This window comes from Nyctereutes procyonoides, unplaced genomic scaffold (assembly GCF_905146905.1).
Source record: "Nyctereutes procyonoides isolate TBG_1078 unplaced genomic scaffold, NYPRO_anot_genome, whole genome shotgun sequence".
In the NCBI taxonomy this organism is placed as follows: domain Eukaryota; kingdom Metazoa; phylum Chordata; class Mammalia; order Carnivora; family Canidae; genus Nyctereutes; species Nyctereutes procyonoides.
Window position 1 is genome coordinate 3,794,898 of NW_026575126.1, and position 27,589 is coordinate 3,822,486.

At 36.2% G+C, this 27,589-nt stretch overlaps 1 protein-coding gene across 1 annotated transcript in view; it reads right to left on the bottom strand.

Moving 5' to 3' along the window:
* Window positions 1-27,372, bottom strand: part of NEGR1 (neuronal growth regulator 1) — an 821,559-nt gene extending 794,187 nt beyond the window's left edge. The window contains exon 1 of the mRNA XM_055339346.1: window positions 27,036-27,372. Within this exon, the coding sequence (XP_055195321.1) occupies window positions 27,036-27,211 (176 nt within the window). The 5' untranslated portion in view covers window positions 27,212-27,372. The remainder of the gene's footprint in view (window positions 1-27,035) is intronic.
* Between the last annotated feature and the right edge of the window lie 217 nt (window positions 27,373-27,589).

Here is a 27,589-nt window from a genome sequence, read left to right on the forward strand (position 1 = left end):
CTGCCTTTCAAGCCATCAAGTTAAAGTTCTAAAAGCTTTTGTGTTTTCAAAAATGATACCTTGGCTCCCACTTCATGTATACATCAAGAAAAAGCATTTTATTCAACATATGGTTAAACATGTTTCAAAGCCAGTAAAATGTTGAGACATTTTATATAAAGTGTCTTGTCTTCTTCTTTCCATTAAACTATATTTGTTATTTTTCAAAAGACTTCTATCTTTCATTTTCTTTCTAGGGAACTTTCCAGAAACTTAACAGCCATCCCTACTTCTTCAGAGAGCCTCTTGGAAGACTTACATATCCAACTCTATACATGTAGTTAATCGAATATATTTCTATCTACATTTTAATATATTTTTGTGGTTTCGGGTTTTTTTCTCATTATTCACAGGTTTCCTGTTTTCTCAAATGCTCAAGCTTTCATTCTGTCAGTCTGTCAACTTGGTTTTATCACAATTAATATGCCTTGAAATGAAGCTGAAGCCTTATGAAAAATAAACCTGTGAAAAAGTCCATATTTGAGTAGAAAGTGCAGGTAAGTAAAATATTCTCCTTCTCTACTAATCTAACACAAACACCATTAATAATAAAATTCTGTTTGCTTTTGAAGTAATTGATTTCACTTACAACTGATTTGAATAATAGCACAAACAATAGACAATTCAGATCAAAATCATGAAAACCAATTATTTTATTTACAAAAACACGAAATAATAGTTAAATAACTGGTGCATAATAGGTATCAAATAGATATTAAATGAATAAATGAATGAATGAAATTATATCCAGAATACAATAAAAAACACACCATCTAAAAATCACCCACCCTCCCCTAAAAAAGAGAACATCACCTAAACTTACTCTGAGCATTAACATACTCTGTCTCATGTAGGGAACTTAATTTTTCTTATTGAAGAATGTTTACTATGATGTGTCAAAAATACATATTAATTCTAAAACATTAAACTAACTTTCAGGGAAATAGAGTAAATATTTCTCATGTTTTTTTCCCAAGCTAAATGAGAGCTGAAAGTCATACAGAAGAGCAATCTAGAACTTTGGATGTAGAGTTTTATATGGTAATTGCACAATAACATGAACTGCAATAAATAGAGCTAAACTATTTGACCCACTCATTAATAAAAATAATAGAAATTGGAATCCAATCACTGGGAAACATATATTTTACAGAACAATGCACAATAAATGTTTTGTTCACACCTAAACTATCACCAAAACATTAAGTCTTTGTAGCTTGCAGTTTAGGTTAACAATTGAATTGTGCATGCACTGCACACACTGAATAGATTTTCACCTTTTCATCTGAAGAGTGTTCACCAGATGATAATTAGTGTCTGCTAAGTGCTCTTCAGACTAACATGATATCATCAAGAAATATCACAAAAGTGTTGACACAATGCTCATCCAGCTGGAGATTCCAAACAAGTCTGTTTTCACTGCCATTTACTGTAAATTTTAACTCTGCACCAGCTGGCCAGATCATTTCCCTTTACCCCACTCATAACAGAAAAGAAGAAGAATGTGCTTTTTTGTTTGTTTATCTACTTTATGTAGCTTAAACTGATGAGGAGATAGAAAATACATATTTGAAACTGAAACTAAATTATGAATTATAATTACTCTAACCATGTAACTTCATTACTTTATACATATCAAAGATAATTTGTTTCCTAACATCTATTTCACTACGTAGTTCACAGAAAATTAATGAGCTAAAATTTATGTAAAAACTAGAATATATATTCCATGCATAAGCAAATTTTTTAGTTTTATTTACTGTTTTTAATCAAATTTTATTTACCTGATCAGAAAAATAATAGAGCTTAACTCTGAAATTTGAATCTATATTAAAGAATAAACAAAAATGGAATGTGCATACAAAAATCCATGAATTGGATTAGTTAACCTAGTATGTTCTAGATAGAGTAGGTCAAACTCTGATTTAAACCCAAATTAGGTCTGTGGTTTAATTCCTTTATGTCTATTTTCTTTAGCCAAACACCTAAGAATAGCTCATAGTAACATTTTACTTTACAAGGTTGAATAAGTATTGAATGAAAACATAAATGTATGTGTAGGTTGATACTATTCCTGGAAAACTGTAAGCACTTAATAAAGGGGAACTGTTATTATCATCACTTTTTATAAAAATATTTATATATATACATACATACAATGCCATATTAATCTATGTATCCTATATTCTATGTCCCTCCTCCATATATTTTGAGACTTATTTATATTCACATACTTTCTTCTTTTTAAGTAGGAATGTCTCCATCACAAAAAAATTGAAAGATAAAAAGGGGAAGGCAACCTAATATCCACCTCTACAAAATATCTACTGAAGTATTTCTTTGTTACTCACTGGGGATAGGGATGTGCATCTGTTTTTGTGCCTATTTTATGTCCTCAGTCCAGAGATGTTAACTATAATCTGAGGCCACAGCAGTTGCCTAATCATTCTTTTTTTCAGAACCAAGCTGGTAAAGGCAAGATATCTGGATTTGTGAAGAATAAAGAATGAAAACTGAAATGTCACTTATTTAGGAATTGTTTCCCCAGATAAATCATTGAACTCTTTTTTCAAAGTGACCATGTTTAAAATTCTCTAATTTAGAAAAAGTCTTTATCATTGTTCTATGGTAAAGATGAGGTTAAAAAGTGTGATCCTGAGGTAAGGATGACAATAGACAAACAGGTATCTCCTAATATTCCCAGCCATTCTCAAATCTCCATTCATACAGGTTTTCTTAAACTTGGGTCAATGGGCTATGATTTAGTGTTTCTCAACCAGAGGACATCTGACTATACATGGAGACCTTCTGGGTTGTCACAACTCAGGGGTTTGGGTGTTGCTGGTATCAAACGGATAGAGGCCAAGGATACTGCTACAAACCCTCAATGCACAGGACATCTCCCACAGCAGACTAATTAACTAACTAGCCCACCGTGTCAATAGTGCCAAGACTATTGAGGATCTCTAAAATGAGCTTTCAGAGTTATATGATGGCCCTGTGTGTATTTGAACATCTGCTCACCCTCATTCCTAGGTCATGTTGTTTTTGTTTTTTTAAGATTTTATTTATTTATTCATGATAGACAGAGAAAGAGAGACAGAGACACAGGCAGAGGGAGAAGCAGGCACCCCATGGGAAGCCTGATGCAGGACCTGATCCCAGGTCCCAGGGATCATGACCCAAGAAAGGCAGAGGCTCAACTACTGAGCCACCAAGCATCCCAAGTCATCTGGTATTATTAAAATTATCAAGAGAAAGTATGGCCCGAAAAAGTAAGATTAATTATACATAGATATGCTAAAGGCATTTATGAAATAAAATTAACTATTACTATGAAGCCCATAAGAGTATTATTACTAAATTAGTATATGTAATATAAGTTTGTAATGAACATGATGCAAATATATAGAATGTAGATTCTTACTTTGCAATTTAGCCTTAAAAAATTAACAAAGGATAATCAGTGCCTATAAGTGCAAAAACAGCCTATAAGTGCAAAATAATCTAACATAATAAATTCTAAAAGCACTAACATTTTTATGCATTAAAATTCACCTGCCACTTTTCAGTTTCATGAGAATAATAGATTGGCAGTCAGAATATCTCAAGTAGGTTGTTTTCCTAAATAGTTACGTGACCTTGGTTATTTTCTCTCTTTTACAATTCTCCCCTCATTGAGCCTTTATGAGGATCACAAGAAGAGTAAGCTATGGAAGCTCCCTAAAAAGTGTTTATCAATACAAAATATGATAATCTTTTTATGCTGACTTGTAAGCTTTTTATCTTTATATATTTTTAATCAGTTTCTGTTCATTGCAGTCTGTATCATGTGATCTGAACCGTGGCAAGACCAAATAAATGGCTTTGCGACTCCTTGTAGCAACTGAAGACACAAATTATGGCTCATGAAGACATCATCTAAATTACAGTAGTGGATTTTAGTATTTAAGAGCTACATCTCAGGGCTCCTGGGTGGCTCAGTCAGTTAAGCATCTGTCTTCAGCTCAGGTCATGATCTCAGGATCCTGGGACTGAGCCCAGACAGAGCTCCCTGGTCAGTGGGGAGTCTGCTTCTCCCTCTGCCCCTGCCCTTGATCTCTCAAATAAATAAAATCTTTTAAAAACAAATGATAATAAAAGTAAAGGCTACATCTCAAAACTAGAGGGAGAGTTTTTATCTGTAACAAGAGGAGAAATTTTTACTATATTCTGCAACAACAAAACACAGTTTTCCAACACATCAAGCCTGGTACATAGGAAGAGAGTTTATACATAGAAAGAATACATCTCATTATATCCTCCTAAAGGGTAAGTATCTTGTCTATTTAATGGACCCTTACAGGAGCACGAACACGGGCAAGCTAATAAATGTTCATTGACAATAATGAGGTACAAATAAAACTATTCTTGTATGTAGTTTTGTCTTAGGCAAAATTGCAATGCAGGCAAAGTTTATCTCTTGTTATCATTCATCTCTTTTATTGTTCGTACTCCTCATTTTCAGTCGTGATTCTGATTTTTACCGTACGATTTTTGTGTTTGTAGATTTCTTTTTTTCTTTTAAAGTGATTTTCTGAAACATTTAGCTATACAATAAAGTTAAAACAGTAATAATAATAGCAATAACTAACACCTATTAATCGCCTTCCGTATCCTGCAATGCACTAAGTGCTTTATGTAAATTTCCTCTTTTGATCCTCATAGCAACGCTATGAAGCACGGATTCATTCTCTTTATATAGATAACAAAACCATGGCTTTGAAAGGTTAAGTAAACTGCCTGAACACACAACAGCTAGGAAGCAAAAGAATCAACACTGCTCTGACTTTGAAATCTGAGGACTTAAAGACTATACTTTCCCCAAAGGGTGATTATACATTATAGAGACGTCCATCATCCCTTGGTTTCATTGAAAACCATTTTGATTATCTACCGGTAAGTCTAATTGGTATGAAGAATATATCTGAACACAAACTTTCTTCTCACCCATCAAATCCTATGAACTACATCGACGGCATGTGATAATTTATAATACTGACTGAGCATGTACCGTGAGCCAGACACAGTTTTAACTAATTCACAAGTTTTATATAAATTAATATAAATAGATCCTCATAACAACTCTATAGGACATGCATTCTTATTATCTCAACTTTACTGATCAGGGCATAGGCACAGGGGGTGAGCGATTTGTCCAAAGCCACAATTAGTAGCAAAGTTGTGATTCAAAACAAAACAGTGTGATTCTAAAGATGAAAGTGCCTCTGTAACCCTGTCAAATACTCCTCAAACTACCTTGTCCCCATGAAAAACACCGTGGATGAAATACTCTGAAATAGTTGCTCAAACTGGAAAATATTTTAGATGGATTCCAATTGGAATTCAATACAACTCCACATTTGATTCCGTATTTCATCATATGGAGCCAACATTCTTAAAAGCCACCATTTACACGTAGATTGGGTAAATGCATTTCTTTCTAACAAGTTAAAATATTATTTTTAAAAGGTCTAGAAGCAAAATATAATTAAAATGATCCTTGTGGACTTCAAAATAATAAATTTTAAGAACAAGCTTTGGTAAGAAATGTTTGAGCATGCCAATATACTCTTTCTGAAAGATTTCAAATACAGCTATAAGATCATGACTTTTGCTTGTTTCATAGAGATTTATTTGAGAAGGATCACAAAAAAGCAGGTTCTGAAAATATCATTTGAGTATGTTTACTCAAGGAAAAAAATCATGCTTTACTGTAATGTCAAAAGTAAACAAGGAATACTATAAATTACTATTAGCCTAAATAGATGGCTGTGGAAATATACAACTTTTTCACTTCTTTTTTTTACAAATTCCTACATGTTGACATCTAAGTTCATGACCAAGTTGGAAACAAGTATTGTGATTTTAGCACCTAGCATGGTATGTTAAAAATATTCTTGATTTGATCTCTTTAAAAAAAGAAAATTGAATAAGCAAGCCTTCTAATGTTCCCCCAAACTAAGCTATGCAAAACGATGATCTGAAAAGATACTTCTCAGAAAAAAAAAATCCAATTTAAAATAGCTTTGGTAAAACTACCTATTTGGTAAAATGAATAGTTAACATTGTCACATTAAATAGTGAGAAGCTTTTAGTTAAAAAAAAAAATCTTGTTTCTAAGCCTTAGTTTTTGCTATCAACAAAACCTTATGGAGCACCCATTGGGGTCAGGAACTATTTCAGCCCTGGAGATAAAACTTGGCAGAAAGCATGCGAGGTCCCCCACTACCCCCGCACCCTCCCCCCCTACCCCGCCGGGGGCCAACTCTTATATAAAAGTAGCAAGAGAAAGACAATCAACACAACATATGAAAGAGCGTATCAGAAAGGAGAGACAGGTAGCTCATGTCCAAAGCCTGTCATGTTTGACTAGAGGTCCACCCCAGGCTGGGTGGCACGACAGGCTCCTGGAGAGATAGCCGTCTTTTTTTAAGCTGAGACCTAAAATGACAAGAGAGATGTTTAGAATACTACTTCCCTAACCTACCAGAAAGTTGGGAAAGCCAAGTGCAACACTAAACGTGAAAATAACAGCGTCTATAAAAAACAAGGTGGTGAAGAATTGGGAGATGAGGCTATGACTTCCTCTAAATCCTGGTAGGACTGAAAGTTCTGAAGTGAAAGCTCAAGAATGGTTACTTTTTTTTTTTTTTTTTTTTGCCTGAGCAGACATGTAGGTTGAACACTCAAGGAAAAGAATACTGTGTCCATTACTTTCCTTATTAGGAATAATTGTTTTCTTCTACAATTGTTTTCCTATCACAATTGGTCTACCTGCCAGATTATAGAATGCTTGAGGATGGGGGAAAAATTTTTTTTTTTGGTCTTAATGAATCCCAGGAACCTAGAATAGTGCTGTCATATACTGAGTGCTCAAGAAATATTAGTTGTATCAATAAATAAATCATGATTATCACCTCCCCTCAAAGAACAAGAGATATATAGTTTTTTGTCCTTTACTAATATCTATTTTATTTATTTTAATCAATTAATTAATTAATTAATTAATGATAGCAGAGAGAGAGGCAAAGACACAGGAGGAGGGAGAAGCAGGCTCCATGCCAGGAGCCCGACATGGGATTCGATCCCGGGACCCCAGGATCGCACCCTGGGCCAAAGGCAGGTGCTAAACCGCTGAGCCACCCAGAGATCCCCACTAATATCTATTTTAAAATATCACTTTAAGGATGCCTGGGTGGCTCAGTTGGTTAAGCCTCTGCCATCAGCTCAGGTCATGACCCCAGGATCTTGGGATCAAGTCCTGCATCAGGCTCCCTGCTCAGCAGGGAGTCTATTTCTCCCTCTCCCTTTGCCTGCTGCTGCTCCTGCTCATCCTCTTTCTCTTTCTCTCAATCTCTCTCTGTAAAATAAATAAATAAACCTCTAAAATAAAATAAAAAAATAGTAAATAAAAAATAAAATAAAATAAAATGCCATTTTAATTCCTCTCCAGGAATATGGAGTAAAGGTATGTGCTTCATGTGATAGCCAGGGCACATTCTTTAAAGACATAGCTTTCTGAAAAAAAAAATAAAAATAAAAAAATAAAGACATAGCTTTCTAAAATTTTTCTTCATGGCAAAATCTTTAGAAATATCTTTAAAAAAAGATCATACTTATCAGTCAGTCAAAAAGCAGTTCACTATATGCATACTCTACATATTCGTTTCCACTTAAAAATGTATATTCATATACCAGTCAAAAGACTGAGTAAACTTCTTTTGTTAACAAAAATGCCTACTCACTAAACTACCATACTACCTCTCTTGTACCACACAATGCTCCAGTTAGGATTATCAAACGTTCTGTTTCTGGTTCTTCAAAGTGGAATGGGAATTTAAAGATACTTGTGACGCATTCTCAGTTAGAATGCATCTAAATTTTAATTATTTTCCAACAAATATTTTACAGTTACTCCATCTACTTCTAGTTAAACATAATTATTTTTAGCGATTGCCTTTATCGAGTGTTTTCAAAGCATTCAACATTGTTTTTGTAGAAACAAAACTCTTTTTCATCACACATGTTTTAACCGATTCTGCTAATCTCAGAATTCAACTGACAGAAAGAAATGTTCAAGTACACATTAAAGAAAAGTTTATTACATGCTGGGGGTACCAGTTGGAAATCTTTAGAAGAAATAAAGAGTGTTGATCACATATAGGTCAACTAAAAGAATGTCTTTTGTATTAACATTGTATAGATTAACTTTCCCCCTTGACACCATTTAGGGAAATTCTGACCAAAACTGATCAAAGTCTCCTATTATCTTACTATTGGAAATTATCCATGCAAATTTGATGTTTTATTTCTCCAAAAGGAATGTTTCTTGCTTTCTATATTTAAGTAGTTTTGTTTGTTAGTTAAAAGAGAGAGAAAATCTGTTGTGAAAGTGAAATATATGCCTAATAAAAACAACTTTAAATAACACATTTTTTTAAAACTTGTGATGAATACATCTAGTGAAAACAAAATAGGCAAAAAGCGGACCCTGTAGAATTTAAAGTTCTTTACTTGAAAAATCTGCTCGCTCTCTCTCTCTTAAACTACTGCTATGTAGGCACTTCTTTCTGCAAAGAATTTTCTTCTTCTGAGCTCTATATCCCAAATTAAGCGAGATGGTAACATAATTTTTCCATTCGGTAATTAGCTACAGAACTGGCATTAAGAGATATTCACCACCTCCTGGTAGTTTTCATCTCTTGGAGTACAGAGTGAAGGGAAGAAGGTATCAAAGCAAAAAGAAAAAACATGGCAGTGACAAAAGAGAATGGCTATAAATTCACAGTGGGAAACATTAATTTCCACTCCAGTATTCTTTATTTTCTTTCCTTCGTGTGATTTTATTTCTTCTTGGATGTTTCCATTATTTACTGTACACACATTTATTTTGAGGGATAGGGTAAAGTGTGATGGGAGATGGAGCACAAATAGTGGAAGTTAGATCACTAGTTATGATACGCATATTCAATATGGAGGCCAAAATCAAATGTTTTGGAGCCCCTTAAAAATAAGATAAAATCTATAACACTGAGCAATTCATGTCATCAGTAATATGAAGAAAAATGTATTAAAAATTCAGACTGAACTTTAGTTTGAAAAGACATCGTAACTATTCATAACCGAGAAGACTTTAAACATTTAAATCTGTGTTTAATCCTTTGTGAAACTGGAATTTTAACAAACTGGTCCTGCTTCCCCCATAAGGTTGTTGTGATATTTAAGTAAGATAACATATAAATGACACTGTATCTCAAAATGTAATTATTATTTTCAAGTATGAAATGACTATGTTTAAATTTTAATCCAAAATATATATTTGCGATCATATTTTGATTTCTACTTTACTGGGATTATTTATAGTCTATTATTAAATAGCCAGAGACTCTATATGGGCTTTTAAGTATAGAAAAATTAATACTAAATGATTAAATATAATTTTAAAAAATTAAATCATTTTCACTTTCTGATATCCATCATCCTACAATATCTTTTATTGTTTATCATTCAAAGCAAAAAAATATGGACAATAATTTTATAGCAATATTTAAAGTTCTCAAATTATTTAAATTTTTGAAAAAATAAGTTCTAATATTTTAAAATACTTAAAATAGGTCAATTATAATTAATGACTGCAACTTTAGTCCGTGATATCCGTAAAATGTTTACAAATGCATAGACTTTTTTGGGAATGAAGTAATCGCCATTTAAAATGCCAATATTTTATTTCTTCTTAGAAAACTATTATTGAACATAAAGAAAGATTTGAAAAAAAATGTACCGAAGTCTAATTTTTCTATAAATGGAATATTATTAGCAAGAACTTATATATTTGTCCCTTCTAAAAGTATTTATGTTAATGCAATAAATTTGTAATTCATTAAATAAACCACCATGCCAAGTAAATTTTAAATATTCAATTGTCATTTCTTCATAAAATAGTTTAATAACTATACATAAAAACATTTTTCTTGATTAAAAGTTATATAACTACACCATTATATTACTACACCATTATAATTTATATAACTTTACATGTCAAATTTTTTCTCCATGCAAAATCAAATCTAAACTCTTGGACAATGTTTTTGTTTTAATTAATTTGACCATAACTGTTTGCTTGTTTCACTACCAATCTATGTGTTTATACCAAAAGAAAATAATTTCAAATAGGTAGTAAGTTGACTCTTCCATTAAGGAGATGATTTCTGTTAGCCTTTAACTTTAGTTTTTTGGTACTAACTGTGATCAGCTTCAATATTTCCATTTAATCTCAAAATACATCCAACTTCTTCTTTTGAATTTTTTCTAAGGAAAATAACTGATATATGAATGCCACAATCTAATTTAAATATTATGCATTAATTTTCATCCTAAAATTCATCTCTAGGGATGCCTGGGCAGCTCAGCAGTTGAGTGTCTGCCTTCAGCTCAGGTCGTGATCCCCAGATGCAGGTTCAAGTCCCACATCGGGCTCCTGCGAAGAGCCTGCTTCTCCCTCTGCCTATGTCTCTGCCTCTCTCTCTGTATCTCTTATGAATAAATAAATAAATATTTAATAATCAATTAATTAAAATACATATCTAGTTTACTAGAAATAACACGTCAGCGGTTAAAGGAAATGTAAAACAAACTATTTACTGAACGTCCCACTAATGCCTGGTGATATATACTGCAGCATCAGAAACCAAAAGTTTTTACTTTTAAAACCAAACTAAGGATCTGTTTCTTAAATCTCTAAGGCATGTAATATTAAGTATGCCCACCCCTGGGAACTTACAGAATATGGAAAACCTCCAATGAGTGTCCTTCCTAATTTTATGAATTTTAAATTATTTTGTACCAGGCTATAGAAATCATAGGCATTATCATCATTATCATGATATATTATTCTTCACAATTCTCCCACCCGTACATGTATTTGGTCCCATCAGCTTGGAACTTAACTCTTCTTCCTCTGTTGTGATATCCTATTTAATAAGCTTCTACTCAAAAAAAGAAAAAAAAAATGGAGGGAAAACACTACAGCACCCTTCAGTCTAGAACTCAAGTGATTTTACTTAATCAAATACAAAAAAATAATCCCCCCAAATCTTAGTTTTAGGTACTGTTATATTTTTTTTTAAAGTAACACATTGTAAATTCTTGAGATGGTCTTTTTGAAAATATCTCCCATCTATGTTATTCTATCATCATAATGTTAATAGATCTTAACATTTTCTGAGAGCATGGCAGTGATAGTCACAGGACAAATAGGTCCCCCTACCTCAAAAAATTTCTGCTAATTGATATGACACTAAGATGAATACAAAGAAATGGAGATACAGATACATATTCCCCTTAACACGTACTCCATATGGAAATTTGTGTAAAAATGTTAGTTAATAACAAACTGAATTTAAAAATTAAAAATACATGTGACCCAGTATGTGGTCTATTCTGGAGAAAGTACCATTTGCTTTGATGTGGATGGAACTGGAGGGTATTACGCTGAGGGAAGTAAGTCAATCAGAGAAGGACAAACATTATATGTTCTCATTCATTTGGGGAATATAAATAATAGTGAAAGGGAGTATAAGGAAGGGAGAAGAAATGTGTGGGAAATATCAGAAAGGGACACAGAACATAAAGACTTCTAACTCTGGGAAACGAACTAGGGGTGGTGGAAGGGGAAGAGGGCGGGGGGTGGGGGGTGAATGGGTGACGGGCACGGAGGGGGACACTTGACGGGATGAGCACTGGGTGTTATTCTGTATGTTGGTAAATTGAACACCCATAAAAAATAAATTTATTTTAAAAAAAAGGAAAAAAAAGAAAAATACATGTGTATTTCATACATATATAACTCCCAAACCAAACATGCGAGGACTCTACTGTGAGAACCTAATTTTTTTTAGATTCATTTACTCATTTCCACAAACATTTATCTACTCACCAAGCCTGTTCAAGGCCCAAGGGATACGAAGGCAATTAAGGTAACAATTCTGCCTTCATACGGCCTATAGTGGGATAGAGGTATTTCATAAAACATGTATATACGTAACTAAAATTCAAGGAAAGAACTACTTATTTTCACCAAACCCATTTTGTTAAATCCAACATTAATGCAAGATAACTAGGATCACAGAGTCATGAAGGAAATAAATGTGCAAATACATACATATATGTATATATTTGGATATGTAAATTTGGGGACATATATAAATACATCCATGTACATTTTTGCTTTCAATTTTTCAATTATGGACAACTAGTGAAGGTTCCATGAAAATAAAATAGCATTAAGGTAAGCGTAGAAAATGAACAGAACTTAGAAATTATTGAAAAGCCATTTTGGAAAATCAGCTGATAAGAAAAAGAAAGTCCCACAAGAGAAGAGGCAATAGCAGGAAGCCTCATCTGAAATAAAGGATAATTCATGAGGTAAGTCCCTAAGGCATGCGGGATCATATAGGAGCAAGCACATTACCAGAGAATCTTGATTTTGTCTGTCAGCTAATCCCCAAAATTATTAATGAAAATCTACTGTTAATGCTATTTATAAAGGCCCTAATAGCTAGCATTTACTTATTTTTGTACTACACATGATGCCACAGAGTTTATAAACTTTAATTCTTACAACCTATAGGTTAGTGCTATCACTAACTCATTTTATACAGAGCTTATTTTAAGAAATTTCCTGATTAAATTTTATTTAATGATTCAAAGAAATATGCCACTATTTTTTAAGGGCCTAACCTAGATACACGTCTGGAGAGGCTAGAAGTAGGAAAACGATGAGGATATTGAAAAGTTTAGGATGAATCTGAAAAAGCACAATTGTCCTGTACTGGAGAAAAAAGGGTGAATAGAGATTTTAATGTATATGAAGGAAATAAACAAGAATTAACCTTTTAGCGATTCTCCCTATATAAACGCTAAACTATATCTTACTTGAAACTAGGTGATATAGAAAAGTCTAGATATGGCCTGCTAGAAACCAATTGATTGTGTATGTCACATATGAAGAGAATTTTTAGAATACTCCAGGAAAAGTCAGAAAATCAGCTCATCAATTGTTGAGATTAGAGAAGTGTCATCCATTCCATTAGGGGTAGGAGGCTCAGAATAATTCAGAAAATGAAGTGGCAAAAGTACAGAAGTGCTATTTAAATGAAGAATCATGTGCTGAAGAATTCAAAATTGTTAATCAGAGGACCAGGTGATAATTATGAAGTGTTCCTTACATATATTATCATTCCAACCAAGAAAAACCATAATGAATGTATACTGAGAAAAGGGTAGGATTTTAGGGGGAAAAAAAAAACACCAAATGACAAGGTTTTGATGTCAAAAGAAGAAACTGTGAAGAATATATAATCTTCATGGACATTCATAATATGTTAAAAACTGACAATTTATTTAGGGAGAAATCCACGTGCAAAAATTATTTAAAAGAGAGCATGGTATGAAGGAGGCAAAACATCCCAGAGGAAAAAATGAGTCCAAGAAATAGAAACAAGATGATTGAGATAGTCATCCCATATTCAGGTCAAATCTACTTTTTAAAAGTATCAGAAAGGTGCCTTGAATTAAAAATAGGTAAGCCTCAGAAGTTATTGGGGATCAAACAGAAAACAGGAAGCACACCATTAAATACATAACAATTCCTTCACCTAGACAGTCCTGGCCCTAAGTTACAGCTGTATTAAAGGAAGCGTGAGGAAGGGAGAAAGAGAAGACACGGGCATTGGACACCAACTATGCGCAGAAAACTGCCTGGGGCACAGTCACTGGTGTTATTACTACGATTCAATGTACGCATAGAGGGTAGTGATCAATATTTCCATTTTACAGATAAGAAAACAGGGTCTCAGAAACTATCAGTCTCGGAGCTAACAGTTGGTAAAGTGAAAAGTCAAACGTAAGTTCTTTACACTACACAGCACTGTTAAAAGGGTACAGGTTGAACCAGAATGTAAATTCAATGGGAGGGACCTTATATCTCATCGTGACTATATCCCAAACTCCTAGGAAATGTCTAGTGTCTGATGGGGACTCAACAAACACATGCTGTCATATGGGTGAATGACCATCTCAAAGAACATGTTCCCTAGGAGAGGGAAAAAAAAAAACCTATATGATGAGTGGGAAAAAATAAAAATACAAAACAAATTCCCAAATGGAAGAAAAATGAAGAGTCAAAGTATACTTACTAAATATACCCTATGCAAATAGCAATGTGCAAAGTTCTGTGAAGGATTTGCAATAATAAAGGCCAAATGACTGTTACATAAGACAGTAGCTGTTGTACTGCTTTGCAGACTCAAACATACAACGGTCTACTGCAATGTAAAGCTGATGGGAATAAACATTATAACGTGGAAAGTGTAGGAATTTGGAATTCAGAGAAGGAAGAGGTAGCAAGGGGCTAGAGAGGTCGAAAATGTTCTCGAATTATATGAGACAAAAATAGGACTTTATTTTGGGAAAGCTTTAGGTATACAAAACAAGTCAACACGAAAGTCTCCTCTTGGGTGCACATGCAGAATCTGTCGAAGGTGGATATGTAAACACACTACACAAGATGCTTCAGTTACACACCATCAGATAAAAACAAATTTTCATTCAACTAGACTATAAACTATATACGCTCCTAGCAGCTAGCAGAAAAAGGCAACCTATCTAGTTCCAATAGGTTTCGTTTTATTCACTGACTACAATAACTGCAAGACTCAATAACATCATGGACACGTTTAATGAAATCAGAATACAAACATCTTTTACGTAAGTCCTCAATTTTTTTTTTTTATCTTCCCATTCTATCTTGGGAAATAAGCACCAGCTCAACACCTTCGGCTGCCTAGCCCTTTTCAAGAGAGGGTATGAAATCAACTCTGTACAGCTGTTTGGAGTTATGCCAGAATTAGTATTCAAATGATTTAACGGGGAACTTGGAATACTCTAGCAAGCAACTACTGCTTCTCCTTTTTGTCAAAATGCTCCAAGAAATATTATGACTTCTAAAAAAAAAAAATGAGCACAATTCTTGGAGACACACATGCCTAGGATCAAGTCCTGGTTATGCCATTTACTACCTGCATTAAAGTTAAAAAATAAGTAAGAACATAACGTTCAGACAGTTATTCATCTATGAATTTGTTTCTCCATTACAGAGTAGAAAAACTGTAGGCGGTTATGAGGATTCAATAAAGTCGGCAATGGATAATGCCTAACCTTAAATGATACTCAAAAGCTGTTCATTTTTTTCTCTTGTATTATCCGTAGCTTCTACTCATTAGGGATGAAATCATAATTGGATGAGAGATTTTATTTCAGAATATTTATAGTTTTAAGAATTCCCTCTTTTCCAATCTAGTAAATGCTTGACTATGTAATATATGCTACGCATTTAATCTCATTTAAAATAATCTCACATTTTTCCTCAAACATGTAACACATCTTGATTTTTTTTTAATCATCATTGGCTTATCAATAGGTAAAATGCAACTGGTGCTCAATAAATTTTTAGTAAATGAATAAGCGACAAATTTATCAATCGTTTGATCTTTTTCTTAGGGAGAGACACAAGACAGTAGAAAAGCCATGGGGCTTGGGATAAAAGGACCTAGATTTGAATTCTGGATCCCTTTAACCCGGGGCAGGTTACCTCATTTTTCTAAGCCTGAGTTTACTTGGTGATAAAACTGGGAAAGCAATAGCTTACTGCATATTGTTGTGAAAGTGCGTCATATATAGTAGGTACTCAGTGCCTGTCAGTTGAATCTGAATCATGATGATGATGGCTTCATCATGATTATGAAGCTAAATCATTCTGCTGTGTGTTTGGCAAATATGCAAAATTAAAGCAAGCATTCATATTTTCTGAGCTTCTCCTGAGTTTATTGTCTATGGATAAGATGGTGATATATATGGAAAATTCTTGCCCATACAGGCTGCTTCTGAACTCTCCTGCCTTTGGCATAACCTGCAGATGCCTTGAAGAGTCACAGGAGCCTATCGAATCCTGGATAATTATTTGCTACCCCAACCAGAATACAGTTGGCTTTTTTTTTTTTTTAATTCTCGCTCTCTTATCGACTCTTCCAATGTTGTCACTAGTTATCACTTCTTCTCTCCTGAACTGTCACAAATATTAATCATCACCCTCTAATTCTTCCACGGCCATCACATTGTACTTTCTCATCTCTCATTTGTTCTTCTCTGTCTCTTTTCATTTCTTCGTCCAGTCTCAATGTTTCGTGTGATTACCCAATTACGGTGATCTTTTACTTCTCTTAAGTGAGTCAAATCACCGTCATCAATCCATTGAGCATAAAATGTGTGGTTTCTCTGCTACGGAGGGCCTTGGATCTGCACCCTAGTAACTGCTAAGCCTCTTTTGGTATGTTTCTACTTTCAGATTTGTAGTCATCGCATGTGCTTATCAGGCTCAACAACACAGACGCACACAAGTATGTCCATTAAGCAGAATCTGTAAAATACAAACTGTCAGGAGTTTAGTTCAACTACTCCAGGCTCTCACTGCCTACACATCCATTTCATGCAGCCAAGCAGCGAGCAGCAACCTTGAATGGAGTGACCCTTTGCTCGTGTGTGCACTTTCCCAACAGTCCTTGTGAGCAGCATTCTCTCCCGCCTCCCCTTGTGTACCTTCCCCTTCTGAGAGCCTAAGATTAAACTCTGTTCTTTTTTGGTTAGAACTGACCAATAAGGTTGGATGGACCCAAGGAAGCCCAGAACACTCCACCCGCTGGCCCTCATAGAGGCAAGCGCTCCAGGCCCAGGCCTGGCTGATCTCTCTGCCTGGACCCGCCATGGGGTCCCTGGCAGTGTGCCACGTGCCTCCTCCAGGACCTGTGCGTAATAAGCTCCTCTAGTGCAGTTTCCTTTGTGTTTTTTTTTGTTCAACCACAGATTGCTATCTGATGCCCTGGGGCTCTATTTAACAAATGTCACAGCAAAAATATATGCTCAACGATTACTGTATAGTTGGTTCACAGATAATTGAAGCAATGACTTAAATGGGGAAATATATACCAATAATGGTAATAAATAGTGCCAACAAATTACAGATTAAGATTAGGAGAAAAAGGCAACAGAAAATTATTAGCCAATACAAATGTAGTGCTCACTATGTCGTAGGTACTGTGGTGGCATTTTACATGGATTATCTCATATAATCCATGTGGTTCTATTAGGGACATACTAATTGAGGGTAAGGCATTGGTTCAAGGTTACATAGCCAGTCAGTAATTAAAGAAGTAGGAACTCAAATTCTCATCACTTCCATTCTGGACACCCTGGAGCATGACGGGTTTCAATGCAACTAAAACAACTGCAAAAGAAGATAAACGCTGTGCATAAGCAAAAATAGCTTTCTATAGCTATTATTTCACATTAATGATGTCTGAGAAAAAAAATCGATCAGTGACATATGCTCAATAAGACAGGGGAGCAATTATTCAAAGATTTATACATAATTTCCTGTTGTGAACATATTCCAAAAAATTAGCCCCTGACCCCACTGCAGGCCAAGGTCCAGAGTTACTAATTATCTTTTAAAATAAACATAAATGGACTAGTAATTGGGAAGGAAGATATATACCTGAATGTAAAATACGATTTTAGAACTTTGGTTTGTATAACATACATCACTTCATCATGTAGGGAAGGGTATAGGATTATCCCTATTATTTAATGAATTAAATGAAATGAAATGTATTCATTTTGAATGGGAATTATTTTATTACAATATATTATTTTTATTTCAAAGTATTATTTAATTATTCATTTTTATTGTTATATAGTACAAATCGTGGGCTTAGTTTTATGTCATCCCAGTGACCTAAAGTTTCAGGTAACTTGATAAGAACTTGCTCATATAGCATAGCACAGTTTTCTGCCCCCCTTCCTCTCCCTTTTCCTCTCCTTGTCCCTTCCTCTTTCTTACCTTCAGTTCCTTCAGTCAACATTCAGATTTTGAGTACTAAAATGTGTCAAGCAATATGTTAGGCAGTAAGAGATGCCATCAATTCTGCTAATCACTTTTATCGATTGAAAACAGGTTAGTTATAAATCACATATATCTAAATATGTTCACCTATAAAAAATGTTATCTATAACATTAGGAAAATGTTATGATTCCTTTGATTCATTCATTTAATATCCCAATACAATGTTATATAATGTTATTGCAGAGAGTACACAAACAATACCCTTGTCTTCTGATTACAGCAATTCTGTTCACAAGGTCTCTTAAATCCTTTGAATATCTCTAAATTTAATTTAGGCGCACGAGAAGAAAGGGGTTTCTGAAGACAAGAGAATACATTTTTCCCCATGACCCATTTAAATCACACAAAATCCTTCAGTATTTTAGAGCAATAGCTTGTAGCATGAACATGGGCACTGGACGTGTCCAAACAACTCAGTGAAATTCACTATAGAACAATTTAGTTCTGGACCAAAAAGGGTTATAAACATCTTCCTTAAATTGAACAAATTACCAGCTATCTGTAAAGTATAATGCATTGGCTACTGTTCAAAAGAGCAACACTTAATGCTGACAACACTGCCAAATTCCTCCTTTCCTATATTCCCCTTTTCCTAGAAAAAGTGATTAAAAGACCAATTCCCATGCCAGCTGGTTGCTTAAGAGCATCAAAGGTCCTCTGTCAGGACTCAGAACTTGATATGGCTTAGAAACCACTATGCTAATAGATAACCTCTTCAACGTTATAAATCAAAGCCATATGACCGCATTAAAATTCTATCAGCTAGTATCAATACCCTGTGGTTTATAAAGTACTGCTGACCTACCTCTGGGAGATGGTTAGAATGATACAAAAGTTCTGCTCCGGTTTGGGGCTTATAGCTACTTTTCAAATGAGTTATTTGTCCATAGCAAATAGCCAGTTCCCTCTACCTCTGTATCTTTATTGATTTGATTTAATTGAAACCTTAGGAGAAAGGAAGAGAAGGCTCATGAGTTGAGATAGAAACAAACAAAAATGTTAGGAGATCACAATAGACATTGTACTGTTTTTAACTGTCCCTCTTATCTGATGATTATGATTGGAAATAGTAAAAAGCCTTAATATATTCATTCCTTAAAATCTTGGATCTTCTTAAAATTACAACTACAACTCAAAATCTTACCACCATACCATTGCATTTCAAACTTTCCCTGCTGAAACTCTCAGTAAGAAATACATCTAAAATCTTGACATAATATAGGCATGCGTGTGTACACATACACACCCATAAAATAAGTTTTATCAAATAGTACTTACCTTTAGTACATCTAATACCTTCTATTCTACTTAATATATTTACCTTAATATATACCTTTAGCAAATATCCAGGACATTTCTTCAAAACCCACTAGGAGGGCTGCCTGAGTGACTCAGTGGTTGAGCATCTGCCTTCGACTCAGGGCGTGACCCCAGGATCCTAGGATCGAGTCCCACATCGGGCTCCCTGCATGGGGCCTGCTTCTCCCTCTGCCTGTGTCTCAGCCTCTCTCTGTGTCACTCATGAATAAATAAATAAAATCTTTTAAAAACGCTAGTAGTTATATCCTACAATTAAAAGATACTGAGTGATTCCAACGTATGTGTCTTAACCCACTAGAACTTCTGCAGGAATTACTTAAGGCAGAGACTTGGAATATATGGATTCAACAAAAAGTTCTTAGTCACTGTAAATATGCAGATCCAACATAGTACTAAGTATATTATAATCATTAAAATGTGAAACAATTAATAAACTCAAGAACAAAAACATTTACCCCTTCACTTATCCTTCCACGGAGTCATTAATTTAAAAAATAGTAGATGTTAGCCTGATACACATAAGGTTCTGTGTTAAGGCCCTAGGAATCGATGGACGAGAGTCATAGTGCTTATACACCCAGGTGTTCTGTCCATTAAAATTAATACAGCAAAGAACAGAAAGTACATTTTAACAAAACATCAGAAAACTTTTTGCTATTAGCAAATTTCTTCAATATCTCTTAAATGACATTAAATTTTTAGATACAGGGGACTAATTAAAACCCAATTTGATAATGATTATGACCATCTAGGAAAATCCTAAATTTTACTCTCTAATAGTACAGGAAGATCTTGTTTCCACTGGTGTATCTGAAACACATAAAATACCTGACAAAAATGCATGTGGCCCATTTTAAAATTCCCCTTACGAAAGCCGAAAGTCAGATAATATGATACTCCTAGGAAAGAAAGAGCAATAAATTTTATTTTCTCTTTTACGTAGAAAGCGTCAACGACAATCTACGATGGATCAGCAAAACTCTGCAAAGGATGGCATGGATCAGCAAGTCCCACTTCCCTCCCAACTCAGAAATCCTCTCCTGAACATCCATGAGAGAGGGTCATTTCATTAATAAATGGGTTTAAATTCACCTTTCTTGCAAAAGCATGGGGAAATATACCAAAAGTAGGACTTTATGTTGAGTACTTGTGGCCAGACACCTACACAATGCCCTTTGTAGTACTGTGAAGAAGTAAAAGGGAAGTTGCCACATGACCTAATGCTCAGTTAGGAAGAGGGGGGAAAAAACTCATTAATGAAGTTTCCCTTAGCTCTTCCATGTAAGTTACATGACGTCTGTAATGTTTTAATTTGTCATTTAAATATGATAGGAAAATGATCTGATTTCTGATCAAAAGATTCAAATGGCTTGAGAGACTAATTTCTACAGAGGTCAAATACTAGAATCATGGGCATTGTTATGACCATATACTTCACAAGGAACTGGAAATTTTTATTAGTTTCTCAGGTATTAAGCTACATAAAAGAAAGGCCTTTGATTCCTATTGATTTCAATAGGCAACTCTGTAGGAATTATCTCAGCATTTTGATCCCATAGCCACAAACAGAGTTTAGCCCTCCTTCCCTTTTGCTCAGCCAAAAAGAAAAAAAAAAAAGATAGAGAATAATTGAATCTTGCCAATATATATTCATCAACCTATTTTACCACCCTTAGCAACCATATTTATCCAAATATTGTTAACCAATGTATATTTAATTAAATATTTACACATGTGGTTTATCATTCTCACCATAATCTGGGCGTGGGAAAATAAATCCATCTTTCTTCTTTGTAATATGCTCCAATGTTGTTATGGTTAAACTTCGATGCATGTCTCCTTCAAAAAGGATTATATCCAGCGCTGGTAAGCAATACTTATGGTGCCACGGGCAAAGCAGTCATTTAATCAAATATAATTAAAATCACTGAAATTATTACCTTTCACTATATATCAATCAGGGTTCCACGAGCAAAACTTAAAACATTCTGGATATTTAAAACAGGGAACGTGATGAAAGAAATTAATTGCAAGATGTGTAGAAAAGCTAAAGGTAATGGTAAGACAACCCAGGCATCAGAAGAGCAGGAAGCCACTACTCTTCCTAAGAGAGAAAGACAAAGAGATGAGAGTGTAAACAGAAGCCCAAGAGGCAGTTATCTGGTAGAAGATGGAAGAAAGAGGTCCCACTGAGGGACGGAGACACTGCTGGACACTGTCCAAAGCAAGGAAGGAAGGGGGAAACACCGCAGAGCCTGACTCATCAAGTCCTCCCTTCTCCCAAAACCACCACCCTCCATTGGGCAAGGGCTCAACGTGAAGACAGACGGATGCCCATGGCTGCCTGGGGAGTGCAGGCTCGGGGATTAGCTCCACCATCTATCTCCACTAGCAAAGGGCAGCCGAACGACAAACGTTGGAGTGCGCAATCTGGTCAAGGGCTGTCACAAACAAGACGTGAACATTTCCCTATGCTCTTCAGAAGTCAGGTATTGCAGAACGAACGTATTCCTCATGGAGCTATTTAATTGCAAACCCAATCCATTTAAAATAAGTACTTTATCAACAAGAATGTGTTCAAAGATTTACACAATCACGTGGGTTTATCAGTTCTTCTATACAAAAAAAGACTGGGCAAAATTAATTTAGCTAGAAAACTCTAAAATACTACATTGTCCTATAATATAACAAATGATCATGTATTAATATGCCAAGTAATAAGTCACACTAATTGAAGAGCTTTGCAAATCACTATAGGTAACAGAGTAGCGTTTTATTCTGTATTCCAGAACACATTTTTTTTTTCCAAATGACTCAGTAAGATAATCTATTTCCCCTTCTTTTTTTAAAAGAAGGGGGAAAAAAACTCAGAATTTGGAAAATATTTGTCCAAAACTACTGAATAAGTATACAAGTCTTTAAATAATGGCTTGATGTTCTAAATTGAAAATGCCTATATAGTTAAATAATGTATTTGAAATATGTAATGCATCAATGTGTAGGAATGACTCAACAGACAATCTGAGACAATCCGATGATATTCCAAAAGTACAGCACAATTGATTTCTTCTGCTATAGGTAATTCTGCATTTCCATAAAAAAAATCCTTTACTTTCTTACAACCAATAACAGGCATTTCAAAACAAAACTAATGTGTTGGACAAATAGTTCTGAGAAGCGATAAATACTCATCATATCCACCTGTAAATCTTCTTGTGACAGTTCTGTGGCTTCCAATGAAAATGTCTTCTGCAGAAATGGGCTCTATGTTCTCTGTTGTAAGCAAAAATCGTCCCTCTTATTACAACAGCATACTGGGATCTCATATATAACTTCCATTCAAACCTACTGTATTAAAATGACAGAGTTGTGTTCAACTTTGCTAAGGTAAAAGAAGATATCACATTTAAGAAAAGAATCTCTCTTCCTTTCTTTGATTAAAGTATGACAAGCAGAGAATAGGATATTTTGAATTCATATCAGGAAGGCGGCTTAAAATGTACAAAATTCATACAGAAGAGCTGAAGTAGAAACAGATTGAAAGAATTAGCTTAAAAATGACATGTGTTTAAGAAATGTTCAGTCACTAGGAGGATATAAATGGGGATGTTCCCTGTATTGTTTCCAAAGAATATTAAACATTTTGGACATGTTAACATAACTGTGTTTGTTCATCTGGTGAGAATTAAACAACTGACTCGCGTGAAAGTGACTGCAAAACTACATTTCAAAACTCTTCTGAAATTTATGTATTGATCCAGAGCATTATTATGGAGAATCCATTGATTCTCCAGGTCTAGGAACAGAGGCTCCTGAAATGTGACCAATGTGGTTCTAGCATCTTCAGTTCTTTGCTCTGTCACCCCACGAGACATTAACTCCTATCCTCCATGTACTACAAGATGCAATTTGAAGACCGGAGAAAAAGGTAATTTCTCTGTAGGCAGATTAACAAATTTTGTTAGGCACAAAATACTAACACGTATTAAACACAGCAACTGAGGTCAGTACTTGGTAAGTCTATGAAAATATTGTGTTTGTAGCAAATTACAACGTATTCTAAGACATACATGCATGTATTGAAATCCAAAGTTTAGTGATAGGGCTACCAAATGTCCTAAGTTGCACAGAGGCGGCATTAGACACCCTATCAAGAAGGTCCAAATAGCTCAAGTCAATCCTTCAGAGATTTATCAGGGAGGAACATTATCAGGAGTAAGGGAATTTCTGACACTTAATAAATTGCTTTACTGGCTTGAAAGGCAAAATTGAAATAATAGGAATGCTGCAATTACTAAGAGGAATTCCACTGTAAGTCCACGATTTAAACTAAACAGAGAACATGATTTATAAAATGATAGACACAGTCGGCAGATCACAGAATGAGTTCCCTGTTGTACTATAATGCCACTTAAGGAAAGTTTTGTTTTTCTTGATTTTTTTTTTCCTCTGAAACAGACATTCTGGCATTTTGGAGATAGAAATGTATCATTTGACCTTTAAACTTCTATTTCATTAATGTAACCACAAGCAACAGAGTCACTGACTGACATGTTTGCACTTTCAGGCCTTTAGCTCTTAAAGTTATTTGATAACTGTTATACTACTATTTGTTCTTTATTAGAGACACTTTGAGGAACGCATTACATTAAAAATAGAGCATAGTGGGTAAATCTTAATAAGTGATATCACGCAATTCAGTAAAGTGTTCTTTCGAGCACCAGGTTTTTGTACTTTGATGGGAGGGGTTGTATGTTTGAGGGTAAATCTTGTTTTGTTTTGTTTCCTAATGAATTCGGGAATAACATCAAATATGATTCTAAAGTCTCAAATGTAAACACATAAAACATGAGTGACATTACTCTTGATGAAAAACACAGCACCTGATTTACACACTCAATTAGTCCTTAAGCTCTATCTGTATCGGTCTACGAACAGAGCAAATGCCAGATGCAGAAGCATCAAGAAAAATAACTGATAGGATTCCACAATTGTTAACAGAGAGTTTCTTATAAATGCATACGTTAAGATAGTTTAAAAACCTATGGACAGTATAAAAAGGTAAAGAGGTGGGATACTCCCTAGAGAATTTACAGAATTACTATAAACAAATTACTTTGGGTAAAAAGTAACGCAGATCAGACTTCTGTTTCATATGGCAAAAAATCATTCTGTTTACTAAAAATAAATGAATGAATGAATGAATGAACACTGTAGTTGGTACAAGCATCACTTAGAAGAGACAGAGATTTTATTCTATTTAAAAAGTTTAAGAGTCCAAAGTCCCCTAATTAAGATATCATAGAAGTCAGCATAGAGCCTGTCAATGGATGTGCTCCAGTGTATACAAGTAAACAAGGACTGCGCCCGGAGCAGCAACACCGGAAAGGTATTGCCCCCACCAGCTGGAGAAGCTTCACTGTTGTAAGCAATGAGAGAACTAATAAGCCTAGGTCTCTGAGAAGCAGGATGTGGCTCCACATAGATTTTAATTAGCTATATAGCACGTATTAGATTCGTTAGAAGGCAAACGCCAAGACAGATCATCCAAAGGCAGGGAGTCCATCAGACCCTTTGGGCTGAAAGTGTTCATGCCCGTTACCAATAAGCCACAGGCTGCCACACACACACAGACTGCAGCTCCCATGATACGTGTTTGCAGCCCCTAAGGGTAGGGCTGGCTTCACGCTTTCCACTGTGGTTCAAACTTCCAAAACAAACTTAATATAAAGAACATACGTGTGGGTTTTATTCATATGCTCATGTCACATAGAGTTCATAGCTTTTACCAGCAATGAAAAGGTGTGTTACTAAGTCTTAACAAATCATGGGTTACTTTTGTATACATTCAGTGGCACTTTGTGTTTCCAGCAGCAAAGATAACATATTATAAAAGCATGAGTTATTAGTGTGTATCAGAAATTATAATAGCATTCCACACGAATTTGGACTCCTAAGCATGTTTCAGAAGGTGTAAAACCTACATACACCACACCCAGATCCCAGATCATTAGACTTAAGATATGTTGCACAATTCAAACAGAAACATGTCCCACTCTCTGTCACCTAGGACATGCCATGTATACTGATTTTGTGCATCCACACTTACAAGGCAACTACCACCCAGTGGAGAGAAAGAAGATCTTTCAGGGAGATCTGGAGTGTACGTCAGTTGGGGGTGTCAGGGGGAGAAGGTAGGGCGACCGGCAATGAAGGAATGAGAGTGTTTAGCCTTGTTTAGATCTAAGCAGCGCTGATCATCAATTGGTATTTTCACAAGAGGAGAAAAAACAAAAATATGTTTCCAGAAGCTCACTCTGCGGTGTAGCTTAGGGGTAGGATCAGGCTGTGGATGCTCATTAATGACAAAACATCTCAGTGCTCAAGCTTAGGGGGAAAAGAAGGAAGGGAGGAAGGGAGAGTGAGAAAAGAAGTAAGACTGAATATGGAAGGAGAGGAGGAAGAAGGGACGGAGAGAAAGAGGGACCCCGTGTACACACGTGTGAGTGACAGCGTGTGGAACAGCGAAGGAGAACGTGGATACGAAAGTGGCTGTTGGAGCATGGAAGTGCCAGTGTGTGTGAGGGTGCGAAACAGTATGTGAGCGAGTGTGTTTAAGGGGGAGAGATTTGTGAGTGTGAGAGAAAGGGACTGGAAGGGCTCGGAGGGAACCTGCGGGTGTATGTGACAGGGGTGGGATGGGAAGGGGTACGGGGAGGGGGGAGATGGGGAATGGGACTCAAAAGGGGGGAGACCCGACCACAGAATAGGGACATCCACAAGGGAAAAAAAGAAGAAGAGTGAAGGAAAGGCGGTTACATGGCATCAGAAATGAGAGTGCTGAAGATAAGCAGGAAGAAAACAGAAAAGGGAAGACTGCAGAGAAAACAGGAAAAAAAAAAGGATGAAAAGAGGCAAGAGAGGACAGGGAGAGTAAGAAGGAAGGGAGGGGAAACTGGAAGAAGAAAAGGGGGAAGGAATAAAAAAAAAGGAGAGAGGGGGAGAGAGGGAGAGGAGAAAAGCATCAGCGGAAAGCAAGCAAGCTCATGGGGCAGAAAATTCAGCCTAAGTGTCCAAGGGAAAGGGAAAAATAAACGGGAGCAGGGAGCCAGCAGTTTGAAAAAGTGGCTCAGGCGAGAGTCAAAAAAAAAAAAAAAAAAAGGAAAGGGGCCTGATAAACTTGTCAGACTCCCCGACGGCGAGGCGAGGCGAGGCGCGGACCCCGGGAGCCGGCATCGGAGCCGCACCTGCCCCTCCCGGGGCTCCCGCCTCACTCCTCCCCGGGCCACCTGGCGTCCCCGCAAAGTGCGTCCGCATCGCGCGCGCCCAGCCTGCACCTGCCCCTGCCCCTGCCCCGGCCCCGGCCCCGGCCCCTGCTCCTGCCCCATGCCCCAGCGGCCGGGGGCCCGGCGCGACCAGCACCTGGATTAGGATGCTGATGGAGCTCGGCATCCGTGTCATCACTTGGTGCAAAGAAAGAAAGAAAGAAAGAAAGAAAGAAAGAAAGAAAGAAAGAAAGAAAGAAAGAAAGAGAAAAGAAAAAAGAAAAAGGCAAGAAGGGCGGAAAGAGAGGCAGAGAGACACACACGAGTGCGAGCAGCTCGCCGTTCCTCCTACCTAAGCACCGCCGTGTCCCCTTTTCTGACCATCATGTTGTCCACGGCCGCCCAGGGGAAGTCCACGCTCTGTCCGGCCGGGAGGCAGGAGGGCAGCAGGCAGCACAGGCTGAGCAGCACCGCCGCCAGCCACTGGTTCGAGCAACAAGCGCCCTGCACCAACAGCATCATGTCCATCCCTGCTAGGGCTGCTCACTCCCCAGCAGCTCTCCGCTCGCGCTCCCCCACCCCCTGCTGCTGGCGAGTCTTCCCGGGAACCAGGCGGCGCGCCACAGGATTTTTCTCTTTTGCCCCCCCTCTCTTTCTTTTTTTTCTTTTTTTTTTTTTTGTGCAGTTGTTTTTTTTTTTTTTTTTTGGAGGGGGGGGAGCGCGGTGGGATGGGGGTGGTGGGTGGGTAGCTTGCTTCCCTTTTTCTTGCTTTCTTGCTTTTTTTTTTTTTCTTGTCCCTTTGCCCCTGTAGTTGTTGGCTGTTGTTTCTCCTCTTTTGGCCTCCCCTCCTCCTCCTCCTCCTCCTCCTCCTCCTCCTCCTCCTCCTCCTCCTCCTTCTCGCGGGCC